The 21,203-nt window shown below is 42.6% G+C and overlaps 2 protein-coding genes across 2 annotated transcripts; one reads left to right on the top strand and one right to left on the bottom strand.

Moving 5' to 3' along the window:
- The first annotated feature begins 776 nt into the window (after nt 1-776).
- On the top strand, nt 777-1,505 carry LOC114496538 (60S ribosomal protein L15-like). The gene is given in 2 exon segments (XM_036026088.1): nt 777-942; nt 944-1,505. Coding segments are annotated over 2 exon segments (615 nt in total). The 5' UTR covers nt 777-825; the 3' UTR covers nt 1,442-1,505.
- A 1,787-nt stretch (nt 1,506-3,292) lies between these two features.
- GPX7 (glutathione peroxidase 7) lies at nt 3,293-12,082 on the bottom strand. Its single transcript, XM_028512463.2, has 3 exons — nt 11,884-12,082; nt 5,569-5,830; nt 3,293-4,076 (listed from the first exon to the last, which is right to left on the bottom strand). Exons 1-3 carry the CDS (start codon nt 12,016-12,018, stop codon nt 3,913-3,915), a joined length of 561 nt encoding a protein of 186 aa, XP_028368264.1. The 5' UTR covers nt 12,019-12,082; the 3' UTR covers nt 3,293-3,912.
- Between the last annotated feature and the right edge of the window lie 9,121 nt (nt 12,083-21,203).

The following is a 21,203-nucleotide window of genomic DNA, read 5'->3' as shown; positions in this document are numbered from 1 at the left end:
CAGAGAAAGGGAGAAAACCAAGAGAAGACAGTGACATGAAAGCTAAGGGAAGAGAATGTGTCAGGGAGAAAGGTGTAGTCAGCAATGGCAGATGTGGCTGAGAGGTCAAGAAGGATGAAGTCAGAGATGTGTCCACTGAGAATGCAGTTCGGGATGTCCATCCCAGAAATGTCCCTGATAGCTGGGCTTCATTGCATGTATGTGTATGCACACACACGAAGTATATACCAAGCTGGAGCATGAGGCAGGGTGTGTAAGGGCACTCTGGAGGCCACCTCAGAAGGGCTGTGGTTGGCTCAAAGAGAGCCTTCATTTACTCTGGGCAGCTTTTGAGGAGGACCATTAAGGGAGACTTTGAGAACTATAAGCAGAGTTCAACCCTCTTGTGGTCCAGTGGGAAAATTGAAGACAGAAGACAGGAAATACCCATATTTTGCCATGTATAATGTGCACTTTTTTGCCCAGATTTTTGAGGGAAAAATAAGGGTGCACGTTATACATGGGTATAATGATTACATATCATGGGTATAATAATCCTGTGTATAATGCACACAAAAACATGGGTCACATTATACACAGCAAAATACCCATAGTATTCTCCCAATACTGGTAGTTTGCTCAGTCTGTGAGTCAGGGGCACAGCCTGGACCTGAATCTGAGTCTGCTTCTCCTAGAAGAGTGACCTTGGGAGAAGTAGACAAGAAATTCTTACTGGCCAATGAATTATCAATCAGTAACTCTGTCCATCACCTCAGTTTTTAGCTGCCTTTAAAAAATATTCATATAGCTCCTTTCCATCTGGCTGCAGCCATAAGGTAAGCCAAGATGGGTGCTTACAAGTACATCCAGGAGCTATGGAGGAAGAAGCAGTCCGATGAGATGCGCTTCCTTCTCAGGGTGCGCTGCTGGCAGTACCGCCAGCTCTCTGCGCTCCACAGGGCCCCCCCGCCCCACCAGGCCCGATAAACAGCGCAGGCTGGGCTACAAGGCCAAGCAAGGTTATGTCATATATCGGATTTGTGTACGCTGTGGTGGCCACAAACGCCCTGTCCCTAAGGGTGCGACCTATGGCAAGCCTGTCCACCATGGGGTTAACCAGTTGAAGTTTGCCCGAAGTCTTCAGTCTGTTGCTGAGGAGCGAGCTGGGCGCCACTGTGGGGCTCTGAGAGTCCTGAATTCTTACTGGGTTGGTGAAGATTCCACCTACAAATTCTTTGAGGTTATCCTCATTGATCCATTCCATAAGGCTATCAGAAGGAATCCTGACACCCAGTGGATCACCAAACCAGTCCACAAGCACAGGGAGATGCGAGGGCTGACATCTGCAGGCCGCAAGAGCCATGGCCTTGGAAAAGGCCTCAAGTTCCACCACACTATTGATGGTTCTTGCCCTGCAGCTTGGCGAAGGCACAATACTCTCCAGCTCCACTGTTACCGCTAATACGTGTCATGTTTGTAAAATTCTTACCTAATAAACAATTTAGGACAGTCATATCTGCTTAAAAGTGTTCTTTGATTTGTTAAAACTAGTTGGCAGATTGTTTCATGAATGCATTGTCAAATTATGAAAGTTAAAGTGCAATAATGTTTGAAGACTATAAATGATGGTGTATCTTGTTTCTCATAAGTGAACACTTGTTTTTGCTTTATCAGAGATTTTCAACATTTTTTCATCTGTGACACACCAAAATGTGTATTAGTTTTTTGCTGGTCTGATAAAAAAATTGGTGTAATTTTTGATTTATGCACATCAGGTCTCTATTGTGTTGGCTGTTCTCATTTTTTATTTGACAGTCTAAGGGGAAAGAGGTCAGTGCCCCTGACTAAATAATCGGGTATTGCATGTTTTAAAAATTCTTGCGTCACACCAGTGTGCCATGGCACACCAGTTGAAAATCACTACTTTTTCTTGTTAGGGAGTTTTCTATGTCAGTGTTTAAAATCTGTTTGGTATGATAGGTGTAAAATAAACTCTGTGAAAAAGGAGTACAGAGAAAAAATCATATAAAAGTGAAATATACATTTTTACATACAAAATTCAAACATCACAACAATACTTAACAAAGAAGGTGAGTGACTCCTGTTATCCCACCTCACCCGCAACCACCATTCACATTTTGGTCTATATTCCCTCCCCCTTCTCTCCTCACTTAACATTGTCATTTTTTTTATCCTCAAAGGAGGACATGCTTATTGATTTTAGAGAGAGAGGAGAAAGGAGGGAGAGAGAGGGGGAGAGAAATATTGATATCAGAGGGAAATATCGATCAGCTGCCTTCTATGCGCTTCGACTGGGGGCTGCACCTGCAGCCCAGACATGTGCCCTGACCAGGATTTGAGGCCTTTTGGTTTTTGGGACAATGCTCCAACCACCTGAGCCACAACAACCAGGGCTCACTGTAAATTTTTAATTAAAATATTATTCTTCATACTGGATTTTTTTTGTGTGTGCATAGGTTCATTCTGTTGTACAGCTTACCCTTTTTTCACTTTTGGGCAACTTTCTATGATAGCATATAGAAATCTAATTCATTAATTTAATAACTATATTAGTGTATCATTTGGATTTGTACCATAATTTATTAGTAGACCATAAGTTGGTAATAAATTATGTTGATGGACACAAGGATTACATCCAATTTGCACTATTATGAACAGTGTATACATATATTATTGTACACATATATTTGCATAATTTGGGAGTCTTCTAATAGAAATAATGGATCAAAGGGTATGAATACTTTGTTTTCAAAGATGTTGCCAGATCACCCTCCAAAAACTTGTGCCTGTTTATTGTCCCAACAATAGTTTATACAAATGCCTATTTTCCCACATCCTTACCAACAATGGGTATTATCATTTTTAAAATCTTTCCAACTTGATGCCCTGGCCAGTGTGGTTCAGTTGGTTGGAGCGCTGTCCTATAACTGAAGGGTTGAAGGTTCAATTCTAGGTCAAGGCACATACCTAGGTTGCAGGTTTGGTCCCTAGTTCTGGCACGTCAGATCCACAGTCCAGTGCACTCCAGAGGCAATCTATCAGTGCTTCTCTCTTTCATCGATGTTTCTCTCTCTTGCTTCCTCTCTCTAAAAGCAATGATAAAATGTCCTTGGGTGAAGATAAAAAAAATTTAAAATCTTTCAAACTTGAATGAAGCCAGCTATCTTTTCATATCCTTATTATCCATCCATATTCTGTGAATTATCTATTCATATCTTTTGTGTCTTCATTATTGTCGTGTACTTTTGGTCAGGGAACTTTCAGTGAGTCATAATGATCAGCCCGATACAAAAAGGCTTGAGGGGTACATTTTCATTTTATCACATCATCCTGCATTGTCTTACAATGAATTTACATTCCTTTGGTAATTAAAAATAATAATAGAGAAGAAAACAACAACAATATATGTTTGACCATTCTCATTGGCTGGGAATCCATGTTGTGTGCAAGTTTTCATTGATCACATTATTTTTTTGTTTATATGCAGAAAACATTTATTGAGTGTCTCCTATTGGGCTGACACTGTCCTAGGCATGCTCATAGGTCTTTCATTAATCCTCACAACAGCCCTGTGAGGTAGGAATCAGCCCTGTTTCATAGAGTTCTTAATAGGTGGGAGATTGTTGCTTGATATACTTCTATTTACCACATGTTTTCATGGGCTAGAAGTTCTTATTGGCTGGTGATTCATTGGTCAAGGGCTCTCATTGGCCAGGAGTTCCTATAGGTTGCTCTAAGACTCAAATCATCAAAATGCTAGAATTGCCCCCTCACAGGAGTGATGGCATAGGTGAGATATGTATGGGTGAAGGAGAGCCATCGTCTCTCCCTCTAAAGCACCATTTGAGTTTGCTTTGGTCACCAAAAAGCAAGGTAGGGGGAAAGGGGACAGTAGGTGAGGAGGGAAAGTGGTTATAAGTCTTCTCGCTTCTTCAGGATGAGCTTCCTCACAAGTGCTGTGATATGGGGTCTGATCTCCTCCACTGACACAGTTGGGTCCCAAGCCCCTACCACCTTTCCATCTGGGGCCACGAGGTACTTCCAGAAATTCCAAGTGGGTTCCTTTCCAGAAGTTTCTAGAGAAAAAGGAAGAAGGAGAGCAAAGTGTGCTTCCCTGTGTACTGTCCCCTGGACACTGTTAGTGTCCATTCGTTCCTTGAGGCAAACCATTTAAATCAGAGGGGGGCAGGACTCAGGCGTCAGTATTTTTCAAAAGCTCTTGGGGAGATTCTAATGTGGTGCCAAGGTTAAGAACTACTGCTCTAGGATTCTTGTGAAGTGCTTGCCAAAGCAGTATCAGATTGTCCTTTACTAATGAACTCAAACGACCGAATAGTCCACACTCTACTCCCTAATGTAATCTAAATGGTTTTCAAATGTTAGTTCATGGACTGGTTGCATCTTAATCATGGTGGTAGTGGTGGTGAGGGGTGCTTAAAATAAACAGATTCTTGGGCCCTGCTTCAGTAGGTTTCAGGCTAATGCATTTTTTAAAAAAGATTGTATTTATTTATTTTTAGAGAGCGGAGAAGGAAGAGGAGAAAGAGAGGGAGAGAAAAATCAATGTGTGGTTCCCTCTGGTGTGCCCCATACTGGGGACCTGGCCTGCAACCCAGGCATGTGCCCTAAATGGGAATCGAACCCAGGACCCTTTGGTTCATAGGCCGGCACTCAATCCACTGAGCTACACTAGCCAGGGCAGCATAATACATCAAGAGATCCCCAGGTACTTCCAAAGCAGGATCAGCTTTGATTTATAACTATGGTAACTAGGAAGGAACTAATAAAAAGACACAGGAGGAGAAAAAGCAAATATTAAGATTGACCTGCAGAGCAAAATTCCAACCTGCCTTTGTAAGGGACATTTTGTTTGCTACACTGTTGTTTCTCATTTACTTCTCCAGGTAAATGGGTGGATGGGGGTGACAAGGGATTTGAAGGCAACCACAAGCAAGGAGTAGGCGAAGGCAAAAAAGGAGTCCCCAAAGGAGGAGATAGGCCCCAGGGAAGAAATAGGGCCATAATGACAAGTGTGGCCTGTGACCTCATTTTGTGGCTCTGAAGCTTCTGGGGCTGGAGAAGGGATCTATATCTAAATATTGAGATTATTGGGATCTGCTTTTTTAGCTCAGGTTTCTCTCCTGTGGCCTATAGACTTTGACTCTGACTCAGGATAGGAGATGCCTATCAGCTTCTCCGGGCATGTGGCATCCCCTCCCTGTCTGCACCGTAGTTTCTTCATCCTGAGTCCAACTATTCACAATTGACTAAAATCTTAGGGTCCAGTCTCCTTACAGGAGTCCCCACCTATGCAAAGGATCTTAGAGATGTCTTCAAGAGTAACTCTGGGGAAGAACTTAAAAGCAGCAGGGTGAAGATATTCTTTAGGCAGGAATACCCTTCAACACATCCTCAAAGATTAGTGCTGGAATAGACCATCAATACATTTTAGCGCGGGGCTGGTTGGGAAAGGGTCCCAGGTCACCCAGGCAGCCAGTGGCTTCTGCTGTCCAGGAAGCCATGGCCTCAGCCAGCTGAGGGAAGGTAAGGGGAAGGATTTGCACTCACCAGTCAGGTACTTGAAGGCAGGGTGTGCACCAGTGCCAGTCACTGCAACCTTGCTAAACATGGGGAAAGAGACACTGTAGGTGCGGCGGGCAAAACTCTCGATCTCCCTGTTGCTGTCAGGCTCCTGTTGGCCAAACTGGTTGCAGGGGAAGGCAAGCACATTGAAGTGGTGGGGCCCCAGGTCCCGCTGCAGCTGCTGCAGGGCCCGGTAGTGCTGGTCTGTGAAGCCACACTCACTGGCCACGTTCACTACCAGGGACACCTGTGTGACAAAAACAAAAATCCAGACATGCACAACCCAGTCAACAGGCATGTACTTGTACATGCCTAGATATATATGCCCACATGTGTGACTGCCCCCCAGCAATTAATACTTTCTCCTACATACAAGATCACAATGTACACATGTAAATGTGAGTGCAATGATCTCATATATACACAAACACATGCACACAGGCACAAATACAATCAGACGCACAGGGCTTATACATATGTATGCGTACACATGCATGAACACTCATGAGAATAAGCATACACCGTTCACAAATGGGTATGCATATGCCCCATGATACAAAGATACATTAGCACACATCACACATATCCACAAACATACAGCACAATCACTGAGAGGCATACACATGGCAGAGTCGCATCAAGAAGTGATGTGGGGGAGTAGGAAGGTAGACCTGGTTCAATTTCTGGCCCATCACTGTAGTTGCCTCTACATGTGTCAGTCTTCCTTCTAGAATTAAGCCTACTGGGGACAGGAGCTATGTCCACTTCACTCCAGGGGCTGATGTATGGAAAAGTCTCAGAAAGTGCCTGCTAAATGAAAAAGTAAGTGTGCACGCATACACAACCACCTGTGTGGGTACATAGACAGACATGGGCTTTCTTGATAAAAGGACCCCATGGTCCCCAGGGCAACCCCATTTTGTCCTGCTCCCGCCTGCAAACAATACTACTTTCTTCTATCACTAGACTAAGCCTTCAATTTATTATCGCCTTATAATAACTTTATTTATTTATACAAATTTATTTATAAATTTATTTAGTACCTTTAGGTGATAAATATAAAGATGGGTGATGGAACTTCAATTACAATACTGCAATTAGAATTCTGGCACCAATGCTATCTTTTTGGCTTCTATTTATATATTATTAAGAATTTTAAATCCTATTTTGTGTCTGGGCTGCCCATCCCTATCTCTCTGGCCACCTTTTTAGAAGAGCCAGGATTATACTGGCTGGCTCCCTAAAGAGGGCCGTCGCCCAGGGGCAGCCTGGGACTCTGGACATGCACAGGCACAAACTGCTCAGGTTAGATGTTTTAGGCTGGCTATTCTTTGTTGTGAGGGGGCTACTCTGTTCATTGTAGGACGTCTAGCAGCATCCCTGGCCTTTACCCACTAGATGCTTAGTCTTGACAATCAAAAATGTCTCCACACATTGCTAAATGTCCCCTGAGGAGCAAAATCACCCCCAGTTGAGAACCACTGGGCTACAGAATGAGAACCACTGAGCTGTAACTCCTTCACCCTGCCTCCATCAGATGAGAAACAACCCACTCCTTGGGGCCACAGGCTGGCAGAACAACCTTCCTCATTTGCATCAGCCTATCATATGCCATGTTTGCCTGCGGTAGTAAGGAACTGGGATCCTTTTAAAAATATATTTTATTGATTACGCTATTACAGTTGTCCCAATTTCCCCCCTTTAACCCACTCCACCTAGTACCCTCATTCCCTCCAGTAATCCTGCCCCTTAGTTCATATCCATGGGTCATGCATGAGTTCTTTGACTACTCCTTTTCCTTACTGTTTTTAACATCCCCCTGTCTATTTTGTACCTGCCAATTTGTACTTCTTAATCCCTGTACCTTTCCCCCCATTCTACCTCTTCCCCCTCCCAACTGATAACCCTCCAAACGATCTTCATATCTATGATTCTGTTCCTGTTCTGGTTGTTTGTTTAGTTTGTTTATTAGACTCAATTGTTGATAGTTGAATTTGTTGCTATTTTAATGTTCATAGATTTGATCTTTTAATTATACAGTTCCCTTTAACATTTCATTTAATAATGGCTTGGTTATAATGGACTCCTTTAGTTTTGCCTTGTCTGGGAAGCACTTTATCTGCCCTTCAATTTAAACACTTCTTGCTAGTCCCTACTAGCCTGACAAGTTTCTTTTGAGAAATCAGCTGACAGTCTTATGGGAACTCCTTTGTAGGTAACTATCTGCTTTTTTCTTGCTCCTTTTAAGACTCTCTCTTTAGCTCTGGCTGGTGTGGCTCAGTGGATTGAATATGAGCCTACAAACCAAAAGGTTGCTGGTTTGATTCCCAGCCAGGACACATGCCTGGGTTGAAGGCCGCATGTGAGAGGCAACCAGTTGATGTATCTCACACATTGATGTTTCTCTTCCTCTCTTTCTCTCTCCTTGAGCTACTCTTTCAAAATAAATAAAATTTATTTACCTACTCTCTAACAATAAATAAATAAATAAATAAATAAATAAATAAATCTCTCTTTATCTTTAACCTTGGGCATTTTAATTATGATGTGTCTTTGTGTGGTTCTCTTGGGGTCCAACTTGTTTGGGACTCTGTGTGCTTCCTGGACTTGTATGTCTATTCCTTCACCAAATTAGGAAAGTTTTCCTTCATTATTTTTTTAAAGTAAGTTTTCAATTTCTTGCTCTTCCTCTTCTCCTTCTGGCACCCCAATGATTTGGATGTTGGTACGTTTGAAGATGTACCAGAGGCTCCTTAGCCTACTCTCGTTTCTTTTATTATTATTATTATTTCTTCTTGTTGTTCTGATTGAATGCTTTTTTCCTTCCTTATGTTCCAAATAACTGATTTGATTCTCAGCCTCATCCCTTCCATTGTTGGTTCCCCGTAGATTTTTTCTTAAATTTCATTTTTGTCTGGGTCTTTTTTTTTATTCTGTTGAAGTACCCAGTGAGTTCCTGGAGCATCCTGATAACCAGTGCTTTGAATTGTGCACTTGATAGGTTGCTATCTCCATTTCATTTAGTTCTTTTTTTGGAGTTTTGTTCTGTTCTTTCATTTAGGCCATATTTCTTTGTCTCCTCAATTTGGCAGCTTCCCTGTGTTTGTTTCTGTGTATTAGGTACAGCTGCTTTGGCTTCCAGTGTTAGCAGCATGGCCTGTCTGGATGAATGTGGCTTCTTTAAATCTTTGGTTGTTAGACTTCCATAAAGCTTGATTTTCTGACAAATCTGGCTGATATTTGTTTTATAGTCTAGTTGTAACTTTTGCTGTAATTGTGCAAAGAGGTAAAGCATATTTACCTATGCTCCCCTCTTAACCAGAAGTCCTGAAACTGGGATCCTTAACTTCCTTCCCTAGTCAGGGGTCTTCCACTTTCTTTTCTGCTGGATCCCTGGGCATTGACTGCACTGAAAATTATTTATTTTTATCCTGCAACTTGTGTGTCTTCCCACTCTTTTGGAAGGAAGGAAATCCTACTTCTAGTACCATGCCTGAAACCAAAAAGCTTATCCTTCAAGTGACCCAAACAGACAGATGTATCCAAATACACTAGTTAATTTGTAGCAAGCAAACAAACATATCATTCACACATACACACACATGCACACACACTACACTCAGGGCTACATGTACATAATCTCATGCTGCAGGCAAGCACTTTCCCAAATGGTCACTGATTCATGCAAACTCATAGTCTAAATGACTGTCTTCCCAGTTAGCCTTAGGGCATAAATCATAGTCTTTTTCATGACTATATCTCTAGGACTAGACCCAGTGCCAAGTATGCAGTGGGAACTAGAACCAGTAAATTTTTTTTCAATTAAAAAAATTGCCATGAAATATACATAATGAGTCAGTAACTATGTGCAGGTGAATAAATGAGCATATTGCCCAAGGGGCAGACCTAGATTGGGGTTAACTCAGCATCATTTACATGCAGGGTTGTTCAACTTTTTGGCATCTTTGGGCCACACTGGAAGAAGAGTTGTCTTGGGCCACACATTAAATACATAATCACACAAAAAATCTCATGTTTTCTCAATGTTTTAAGTAAATTTATGATTTTGTGTTAAGCCACATACATAGCCATCCTAGGACACATGCAGCCTGCAGGCCCAGGTTGGACACCCCAATTTTATAGCTTTCCTGGACTGACTATTGCTGGTTTCCCTCCAAACGTGGTGTTCAAGGGCATGGGCTCTGGAGCTGGACTTGGACTGCCTGGATTCAAATTCTAACTCTAACACTTAGCAGCTGTGGGACATTTTTTTTTCCAATTTCTTTCCGATTGATTTTTTGGTCTCTTGCTCCTGTGCATTTACCAATGATCTAGAGTTTTAAAACACTCAGAATTCTGGAATTATTCTTTGGGTCATTTTTCTCCAGGATTTCTATTCCTCACATCCTGGATGCCTTATTATTTCTGAAAACAAATAGACTTTGTTCTATTCTTGTCATAGTACTTATTACTACTAGGAAATACCTTATTTATTTTTCTGTTCCTTTTTGATTTTCTCTCTCTTCTTCATTTTATATAAGCTTTATTAAAGTGGAAACTTATCTATAGACATACCTTGGTACTTGCTGGCTTCAAAACTCGTCAAAACCAGTACTCATTGCATTTTGAATGAGAAAAAAATGTTTCAGCATTTGGTGCTTGCTCAGGACTTGTTGCACTTGCTAGAACTTGTATGAGTCACAATGCCATCCACAAGAGAAAATGCTTCATCACTCCTCACTTACTTGTTCAGTACTCGTTGGTTTCGGCATTTGTTGAGACTCATCAACAAAGAGGACTGAGGTACCACTGAATTTTGTTCACCACTGAATCTCCAGGACTGGCCTATTACTTGGTATACATAAGGTGCTCCATACAAAATAGTGAATTAATAAGTATCAGAGCTGGTCAAGTGGTAAACCTGGAGTTCTGTGGCCCACTGCACTAGAAGGAAGGAGAGGCCTGATGGGAACGGGCCCTGCTCTTATTGGCTCTTTGCTCTGAGTTCTGGACGCAGCTCCTGCTGGGGCCCACCAAACACAGGCATAGAGCACTCTATCAAGTGCTGCCACACTGTCTCTCATTTGAAACTCACAATACCTTGGGGAGGAAATGAGGACAAGGATTACTTTCCCCAGAATGTAGAGGTTTAGAGAGCACTTTCTTCACTAAAATGGCCTTGCTCCCGAGAGAAGAATGCTGACATCCATTTTTATGTGGTCCATCTGAATCTGGACAGTGGGCCCACCTGTCTAGTAGAGACCACTTCCTTGCCCTTCCCACACCACAGCCTCACTTGAGAAGAGGACTTGGAGGGCTCTTCATTCCACACAGTGCAACATCTAGGTGCCTCTGAATGTAGTGTTCAAGGCCCCTCTTAGTGTCTCCGGACCCTCTTCAGCCTCAACTTCCACCACTCTCAGACTCATGCTTTACACTCCTCAAGCACAACTGCTTGAAGTCCTGGCCACCACCACCTCTCCATCACGTTCCTTGCTGTTTACTATGGAGCCTTGACTCGGACAGTTCTCTGCCTCAAATGCTCTTGGTTTTCCTAAAGCTCACTCTTATTCAAAGATTCACCACACACTTCCACTCCGAACACCTCTATGAGCTGAGATGCCCTCTTAGTAAGGAGGCAGCAGTTAGCCTGGGTGACTCACTTCTCCTTCTGAGCTGTCATCTTAGGAGTTTGCCTAGAGCAGATCAAGGGTGGATGAATGGTTTTCCTCCCGGCTCTGTGCTTTCTAGCGTTGTGTGACCCTGTACAAATACCTCCCTTCTTCCGGCCTCAGTGTCCTCCCTGGAGGACGATTTGAGTAAGGTACCCACACACTCCCTCTGCACTGCACATTTATTTCCACAATGTTCTCGTTGAATTTACTATCATCAGCTTCCTGAATTGCAGACAGGGAAAATGGGGATAGGAGAGACAAAGGCCGCAGGATGCTAGGGTTACTTTTTCCACCCTTGCTGTGACACAGGCTCAACGGGGGCAGCCAGCCTCTGAGAGAGGCCCAGACCCACTGCCCAAAGTCTCTGGCAGGGAAATCAGAGCTGGCTGCGAGAGTTTCAGGTTTCACTGTGCCTCAGGGCCGCGCCACGTAGTCACGGGACCAACTGGAGCAGGATCTGGGGGAGCTGCGCTCTGGAGGGAATGCCCGCGTGGCGGTGGGGAGACATTGCTGTGTTGTTGGGCAGCTGGAGACCCCTAGAAACAACAGCCTGCAGTTCCCGGCAGCGGGGCGCCCCCATCAGGCCCCGCCCCGGCGGCTCCGAGGCCGCGCGGTGTACACTCACCGAGCCACGGTACTTCTCTAGGGACACCAATTTGCCCCGGATGTTAACAGCCTTGAAGTCGTAGAAGTCCTGCTCTCTCTGTGTGCAGGCCACGGCTGCTAGAAGCAGCCACGCTGCAACCAGTGCAGCCACCATGACTCGCTTCTGGGGTGGCTGCGTCGCGAGGGCAAAGACAAGGGGGGTGGGTAGCCCAGCGTGGGGGGCGGGAGGAGGCGGCTCTGGCGCCACCCGGCCAGCTAGGCAAGACGCGCCCCCTTCTCGTTTTCCTCCCTGAGCGAGCGTTGGAGAGTCAGACTCGGGACCTCAGTTTCTTCATCATTACTAAGCGAGCGTTGGGTCCAGAGCTGCGCCTTCCTGGAGGGCAAAACTATGATTCCACGATTCTGACCATTAAGACCATCGAAAATTAGTTCAGCGAGGCTCTCTCATTGCCTTGTTCTGGGATGCAGTGACTTGGTCAGGAAAGGAGGCAAAAATCTGGATCTGAGATCTAGCTTGTAAATTAGTGCATTGGCCTTAGGCTTGTCACACCACCTTTCTCTCAGCCTCAGTTTCTCTATCTGTTCAGTGAGGCTAGCCTTCTTGCCGCAGGTAGGCAGTACAGAATGGGACTAATAGAAATATGGATGTGAAACACTTTGTCAGCTGAATGGTGTCTATAAACTTGAGGTGAATGAATGAATGGTTCCCGAAAGGTATGGCATGGGGAAGGGGACGAAATGGTGGAGGGCCTGTTGCACACTGGGGTCCTGGGGAGCAGAACCTGCGATGGGACTGCAGTGCAGGATGTCCTTGAGGAAGCACCCTGGGGATCAATATCCATGGAAGGGAGAGGCAGGAACAGGACTGGGAAGAAGTCCAGAGCACCATGCAGACCCAAGGACAGTGTGGCAGCTCCACTGGTACTTGAGCTAGAATGGCTTGTAGAGTTGTCCCCAGATAAACTAAATTGGCCAGTCTCTTACATCCCTGACTTCTTCAGTCATTGGATGAGGGTCCATCTGGGAAAAGGTATCACAGAAGCCAAGGTGGCCTTGTCCCTGGAGGGGCTGACAGTTAAAGGCTTTCCACTGATGCCACTGGTGTCCTAAATTTTCACTGATGGAGGATCTGGGCAGCACATTACAGTGACTCCCACCTCAGAAAATCCCTACTGAATGCCACTAAATGCCAAGCCTGATACTGGATGCTGACATGGTACCAGATCTCCAGGAGCTTGCAGGCTGCCATGAGAAAAGCCAGATAAACTACAGTCATTCAACAAATACTGCTTGAGTGCCTGTTCTAGGCCAGGCTCTGCTCTAGGTGCCTCTTATGAAGTAATGAACAAGACAGTGTGGTTCCTACCCAGGGGACAATGGTATTAAATAATTCATAAATAGCTCTAAAATTACTGTTGTGGTAAGTACCACCTAAACTAGCCTTGGGGGTGGGTGGGGAGGGCAGGGCACAGGGAGGCTTCTCAGAAGAAGGAAGGTTTGAGCTGAACTCAAAAGAGTAGAAATTAGCCAGGTTGAAACAAGGAAGCAAGTGCAAAGGTCCTGAGAAAAGAGAAGCATGGTGCGTTGAGAGACAAGGCTGGAATTTGGCTCAAGCAGAGACAGCAGAGGCCGAGAAGAGAAGGTGTAGAGCAGGCAGCGGACGAGGTCATACAGAATCTGGTAGGCTGCAATAAAGATTATGGTCTTTAAGCTAAGAAATGAAGATTCTTTTTTTTTTTTTTAAGTGGGTGAGTAGCAGTGAGCTCGGTGTTATAGAAAGAACCCTCTGGCTGTTCTGTAGTGAGTAGATAGAAAGGGGCAAGAGCAGATGTGCTCCAGATGGTGGGATAGAGGAAGATCTGGGGAATCTGAGGCCCAGAAACAGTTTCTAACCTAGCAGTCAGGAAAAGCCTCCTGGAGGCGATAACCCAGAGTTATGTCTTAAAAGTGGAATGAGAATTTTCCAGTTTGGGACGGGGAGTGGGGTGGGGCAAAGATGTCAGCCTGAGGGAGCAGTGTCTGTGAAAGCACGGAGTTCCAGAGAAGTGCTCAGCTGTTTGGGGTAAGAAGGGGGTATGGGACAGATGTGGTTGGAGGGCTCATCAGGAGCCAGATGGAGAAGGGTCTTGAGTAACAAGCCAAGGAGCTTGGATTTTACTCTCTAGTCTATGATGAGCACAGGTTTTGAAACTGAGCATAAGATCATACAGTTAATAAGACTCAAACCCAGGCCTTTAGAGTCAGAACATGGGAAATTTTTACACTTTCAAGGTGGCCTCTTTCCTCAGGAGCAGACATTATCAGGAGAGCTGGAGAAAGTGTGCTCCAGGCAACGGCCAAGGCATGAATAAAGTGTTTCTGCCCTTTCTACTCCTTCCCCCTTCTCTGTTGGAGTCTTGATGGGTCCTATGATATTAAATGGTCCCATCTCTGCTTTGCCCCCTGTGAAGCTGTGGGTCTCCCTTCCTGCCATCTGTCCCCTTCATTCAGCCTTTCCTTTCATGTCCTAATAACCAGGAGTTCTCAAATTCTGCTCCACACAACTCTGAGTTTTGCCGGCTTGGCTGAGCTATTTTCTATTAAAATCCAGATAGACAGGCATTTCTACTAAACAGAGGGGGAAAAGTTAGTGGTGAAATGTTTCTCACTTGTAAATTTCTCTCTTGGGCCCTTCCGGCCCCCTCCTCCATTCATGCTTCAGGAACCATCTCAGGTATCACCCACCTCTGCTACTACACTTTATCACTCCCTCCTCTCTGTTGTCTTCGTACCTAGTGCATGTTAGTGGGCTAATAACAATATGTGTAGTATGGCCACCAAACTGCAAGCTCCTTGGAGCCAGGCAGAGCTGTATCTGAATCATCTTTGTGCCCCTCTGGTGCACACTAATGCAGTAAATACTCATTTTTCTGAAACTTTCTGGTGACTTTTATTACTTGTCTATGCTAGAGTCTGATATGAGATGCTGTTGATTTAGGCCCACAGTAGTATATTTTGTCATTTTATTTTCAGTCCACTATGAATTTTTGGTGTTTCTGAAAGAGCACAGCTATTCCCAGGTGGTCCATCTACACAAGTGGGAGACCCACAGGCACAGGCAAACTGGCACACAGTTGTCAGTGGAACACCCAAAGGGTAGAGGACTCACATCTGGATGCCCCATAATTCCCTTTCCATATTAGGCTCAAAGAAGTTTTTTATGAGCATTTAGAATACTCATTAATGTTTTGTTCATTCAACAAATTGCTGAGAACCTACTACGTACAAGATACTATTTTAAAGTCTAGCAATATGTAGTGAATAAGACAGAAAAAAATTCTTGAACTTACATTCTAGTGGTGGGGGGAGGATAATAACAAAAATTTACTGTATGAAACATATAGACCAGTAGGTGATAAGTAGGGGAGAGGGGTAGCGAATGTGTTGGTGGGGTGAGGAGGGATTACAACTTTAATTCAAGTGGTCAGGAAGCCTCACTGAGAAAGTGTCGTTTGAATAAAGACCAGAAGAAAGAGAGCAAACAATGGGGAAAACTGGAAGAAGAGTAACATTCCAGGTAGAGAAAATAGCAAGTACATAGGCTGTGAAGCAAGAGCATGCATGATGCATTTGGAGAACAGCAGAGAGGTCAGTGTAGATGGAGCAGAGTCAGCGAGGGGAAGAGTAGCAAGAGATGATCTCAGGTTAACAGGATGGGGAGCAGATACTATGGGATCTTGTAAGCTATTGTAAAGACATTTGCTTGACTCTGAGTGAGATGGGAAGCCATTGAAGAATTTTAAGCAGGGGAATGATATTTCTAATTTATATTTTAACTGCAGTATTAAAATATGGAAACCAGTCAGGAGGCTATTATAGTAATCCACACAAGAGACCGTGTAGGCTTAGACCAAAGTGATAGCAGTAGAGGTGGTGGGAAGTGTCAGAGCCTGAATATATTTAGAAAATGGAGGTGAAATGATTTCCTCATCGGTTGAATGAGGATAGGTGACAAAGGGAAGAGTCACAGATGATTTTAAGATTTTTGGCCAGAGTAACTGGAAGAATGAAGGTGCCATTAATTGAAATGAAGATATCTGCAGGGGCAACTGGTTTGGGATGGGGATCAAAAGCACAGTTTTAGACATGCTAAATTTGAGTTGTGTAATAGCACTGGTATGCTGATAAACATTTAACAACTGGCTCTCCAGGGAAAAGGGGCGTGTGTGTGTGTGTGTGTGTACCCACATAAGTTGATTATAAAGTTTACTGATATAAGTGATGTATAAACACAATTCACAAATAACAATGAAATATGCAATACTCCTTATTGTAAATTCCACATGGCTAATTTATTCTCACACAAAGCTTTAATTGATTTTTGCCAAACTTGTGCCTGTAGCCAACTAACTGTTGCAAGTGCTGAATGAATGAGTATGGTTCCAACATGAATGTTGGTTGATGTTTTTATTTACATTAATAGTAAGATGAAAGTGCAACAATAAAGACATATTTTAGAACTTCACTAGTCAAGTGACTTTTCTGACTTGGATAATAGTATTCCAATACTAGAAGAATATTTCCTCAAATTTTTTACTTTATTTATGATGCAATAGCTACAGACCCAATACAGTCCAAATTTAATCTGCATTTGTATTACTTTTTTCATCACTTTCTTAAGTATAGGCAATTAACAAAATAATAAATCAAATTCTGATTGGTTGTGTTTTCCAGTTTCTGTGGTATAATACTGTCACCATGGTTGGTTTCAGAGTTACCAACATGATGTCATTAAACATGGACTTAGGAAGAGATGTTAAGAGTAGCACACTGTTATGTAGTATTTCCAAAATACAGCTAGAATAAATATAAATGACCCCAAGAGCATAGAAAATAAAATATAATAAAATAATCACAAAGTGACAAGTTTTGAAAATTACCTTCATTTTTATTTTTTAATATTTTATTTATTTATTTTTTAGAGAGAGGGGAAGGCAGGGAGAAAGAGAGAGAAACACCCATGTGTGAGAGAATCATTGATTGGCTTCTTCTCGCATGCACTCCAGGGCACCTTTGTTTTTAATACAATTTATTTAATTTTAAGTTTATATAATTTAATATTTAGTAATGGCTGCTTTTAGCAAGAGGCTGAAAAATTCCTGAATATGTTACAGTTTTCTCTAGGAGCTGGCTCTAGACACTGCTCCTATCTTTAGTTAGGTTGGATATTTGAGTCTGGACTTGGAGAAGTCTAGGTCAGAGATATAAATCTGGGAATGGACAGCATACCTAGTATTTCAAGCCATGATACTGGATGATGATGGAGAGTTGATGCAGATAGACAGGAGGACCAACAACAGCCCTTGGGACTCCAAAATTCAGCAATAGGGAAATGAGAAGGGACCGGAAGAGGAGCCTGAAAAAGAGTAGCCAGCCGAGGAAGAACAAAAACCGAAAGAGTATGGTGTCATGGAGGCCAAGCGACAAATTTGTCCAAAGAAGGTCAAATGCTGCTGATAAATCTAGTAAGATTAGGACTTAGAACTGAACATTAGATTCAGCAATTTGTCCTTTACCAATAACGGGAATAAAACTCTTTGCTACTCCTCATGCTGTTCCCTCTGCCTGGGACTTTTTTCCCCCTGTTATCCTGATAGTTCCCATCCTGCTTCCAGGCTTTATGGAGTCTCAATAGAAAACTGATGACACACACTCAGATTAGGATAATTAGACAAAGGTTTATTTACAAAGGGATGAATTTTTAACTGTGGGCAAAGTATAGAGGAAGACAAGGTATAATTTAGGAACTAAACCCCCTTGACCTGAAGGGTTTGGGAAGAGCGGGGAGAGATAACAGGAACTGTGAAAAAGAGTACTACTCATCAATCCATCTTGACAGGGGAAGTTACCTTCAAAGGAGGTTTGTAGCCATACGAGGCAAACTTGCAGGGAAATAGCTAGGGAATTAATTACCCAGCCATTGCTCTTCTCTGGCTCACTGACCTCCTGCAAGGGTGTTGGCCCATACCCAAGTGGAAGTCAGGGAGCAAAAGAGCCCATGGTCTGTACAGCTTCAGTGTACTGGGCAGACGGTGGGTGGACAGTGGATCTACATTGTGAAATAGAAAGTGTCCAGAACAAAAACCCAGCCCAAAAACAACTTCTCTTTGAGGCTTTTCTCAACACCTTCAGGTAGTTAGAGTGGAGGTTGGTGGTTAGTGGTCATAGCTTGTAGCTGGCTGGCCTGGGTAAATCCCTCCCATTGACCTGCCAACAGCAATCAAGGCTCAACTACAAGAAGAGGGTATACTCAGTCCACATGAAGAGTGCACCTCAAGTACCCAGCTTGAGTGATAGGGGTGGCTGTGCCACCAGACCCTGTAGGACACCTACTATATTAGGCTACACTACCAAGACAGGGAGTTATAGCAGCTTTACCTAATACATAGAAACAAACACAGGGAGGCTGCCAAAATGAGAAGACAAATAAATAGGGCCCAAATGGAAGAACAGATCAAAACTCCAGAAAAAGAGCTAATATCAGAGTCAGGGTTCAAATCACTGGTTATAAAGGTGTTCAAGGAATTTGGAACCTCAGCAGCATGAAAAAGATCCAGTCAGAAACAAAAGATTTCACTGATTGAAATACAGAACAATTTGCAGGGAAACAAGAGTAGAGTGGATGAAGTTGAGAATCAAATCAATGATTGGAACATTAAGAAGAAAAAAACAACCAGTCAGAAAAACAGGAAGAAAAAAGAATCCGAAAACCAAGGATGGTGTAAATAGCCTTTGAGACAACTTCAAGAGATCCAACATTTGCATCATAGGAGTGCCAGAATGAGAACAGGAAGAGCAAGAAATAGGAAACCTATTTGAAAAAATAATGAAAGAAACCTTTCCTAATTTGATGAAGGAAATAGACTAGACATGCAAGTCCAGGAAGCACAGAGTCCCCAACAAGATTATGAAAAGAGGCCCACTTCAAGACACATCATAATTAAAATGCCCAAGGTTAAAGATAAAGAGAAAGTCTTAAAAGCAGCAAGAGAAAAGAAGTTAGTTACCTAGTGGGGAGTTCCCATAAGACTGTCAGCTGATTTCTCAAAAGAAACTTTGCAGGCTAGAAGGAATTGACAAGAAATATTCAAAGCGATGAAAAGTAAGGACCTACAGCCAAGATTGTTGTACTCAGTAAAGCTATCATTTATCATTGAAGGGCAGATAAAGAGCTTCCCAGACAAGAAAAAAGTAAAGGAGTTCATCTTCACCAAACCATTATTATATGAAATGTTAAAGGGACTTATTTAAGAAAAATAAGACCAAAACTATGAACAATGAAATGGCAAAAATTACAAATCTATCAACAATTGAATCTAAAAAACAAACTAAGCAAGTAAGAAAAACAGAATCATGGATACAGAGAGCATTTTGATGGTAACAAGATGGGAAGGGAGTGTGGGGGAATGGATGAGGAGGAGGTGAGGGGATTGAGAACTACAAATAGGCAGTTACAGAATAGCCATGGGGCTGTAAAGTACAGATAGGAAATGGAGTAGCCAAAGAACTTGTTCATATGACCCATATACATGAACAATGGTGTGGGAATCACCTGAAAGAGTGGGCAGTGCTGAGTGGAGGGGGGGCAGAGGGGGAAATATTGGGACAACTGTAATAGCATAATCAATAAAATATAATTTTAAAAAGAAAGAAAAAATAAAATATCAGAGTAAATCCCAGAGTATAGTAAGAGTATACTTCAATCAGAGTATAGTAAGAGTATGTGTGATCTAGGTGTCAAAGTAAACTATTTTCTACTGTGGATTGCAACCAAAAAGCTTGAAACCCACTGGTCTAGAATAAGTAATAAATGCCTCTGCTTCTGTTTACTTACCTTTAAAATGGGAATACTGTAATAGTACCTCCTACTTAGTGGGATTGTAATGAAGATGAAATGAAATAACATATAAAGTATCTAGCATGGAGTAAATAATCAACAGTAGCTATAAACAAAACAGTTTCTAAAAAATACATAAAATTTTATATTTCCTGCAATTACTGCTGGATAATATATAACATTACAGATAGATAAGAACTTTTTGTCTTACTATATCTGAATAGTTATTATTGTAAATGATATGGCCTCTTTTTTTTATTTACTTATTTTTAAGAGTTTCATTTATTTATTTTTAGAGGGAAGGGAAGGAGAAAGAGAGGGAAACAGGATTGGTACTGCCTGACCACGAATCAAACCGGTGAACTTTTTGTTCACAGGCCAGTGTTCAAAACACTCAGCCACACCAGCCAGGGCTCTATGGCCCCTTTCTTTTTCACGAGGTGTTGCTTAACACAACTCTGTTTGAAGGTCTGGGAGGAGGGACTCTGCAGCCCTTACTTATTTAAGTATTCAAAGCACTTAGCCTGGCACTCAATAAATGTGGGCTAAGTTGAATTTAACTATTGATAACTGTTGTGTGACCTTGATCAAGTCGCCCTCGCCCCCAACTGCTCTCTAGACTAGAGTTCCCTGTGTGTAAAGTGAAGGAGATTATATGGAAGACCTCTGATTTTACAAAAATGGGGAAGTTAAGACACTAGGGGAAAGGACTTGCCCAAGTTAATAGAGAGTCAGAGGTTACAGCTGAAGTCTCCACTCCATGGTAGACCACATTTAAAAATATATATTTTATTGATTATGCTATTACACTTATTCCCCCTTTGCCCCCCTCCACCTGGTTCCTTCCAGCAATCACCCGCTTAGTTCATGTCCATGGGTCATGCATGTAAGTTATTTGGCTACCCCATTTCCTATATTGTTCTTAACATCCCCCTGTCTATTTTGTACCTACCAATTTGTACTTTTTAATCCCTATACCTTTTCCCCCATTTTTCCCCTTCCCCCTCCCAACTGATAATCCTCCAAAATGATCTCCATTATCCATGATTCTGTTCCTGTTCTGCTGGTTTGCTTAGTTTGTTTCTTGTATTCATTTGTTGATAGTTGTGAATTTATTGCCATTTTAATGTTTATAGTTTTGATTTTCTTCTTTTTCTTATGTAATTCCCTTTAACATTTCATGTAACAATGGCTTGGTGATAATGTACTCCTTTAGTTTTACCTTGTCTGGGAAGCTCTCTATCTGCCCTTCCATTCTAAATGATAGCTTTGCTGGATAGAGCAATCTTGGTTGTAGGTTCTTGCTTTTCATGACTTTGAATATTTCTTGCCAGTCCCTTCTAGCCTGCAAGGTTTCTTTTGAGAAATCAGCTGATAGTCTTATGGGAACTCCTTTGTAGGTAGGTATCTTCTTTTCTCTTACTGCTTTTTCCACTCTCTCTTTAACTTTGGGCATTTTAATT

The sequence above is a fragment of the Phyllostomus discolor genome, chromosome 5 (assembly GCF_004126475.2).
Source record: "Phyllostomus discolor isolate MPI-MPIP mPhyDis1 chromosome 5, mPhyDis1.pri.v3, whole genome shotgun sequence".
NCBI classification, from domain to species: Eukaryota; Metazoa; Chordata; class Mammalia; order Chiroptera; family Phyllostomidae; genus Phyllostomus; species Phyllostomus discolor.
This window is presented reverse-complemented; position numbering and strand designations above follow the sequence as displayed.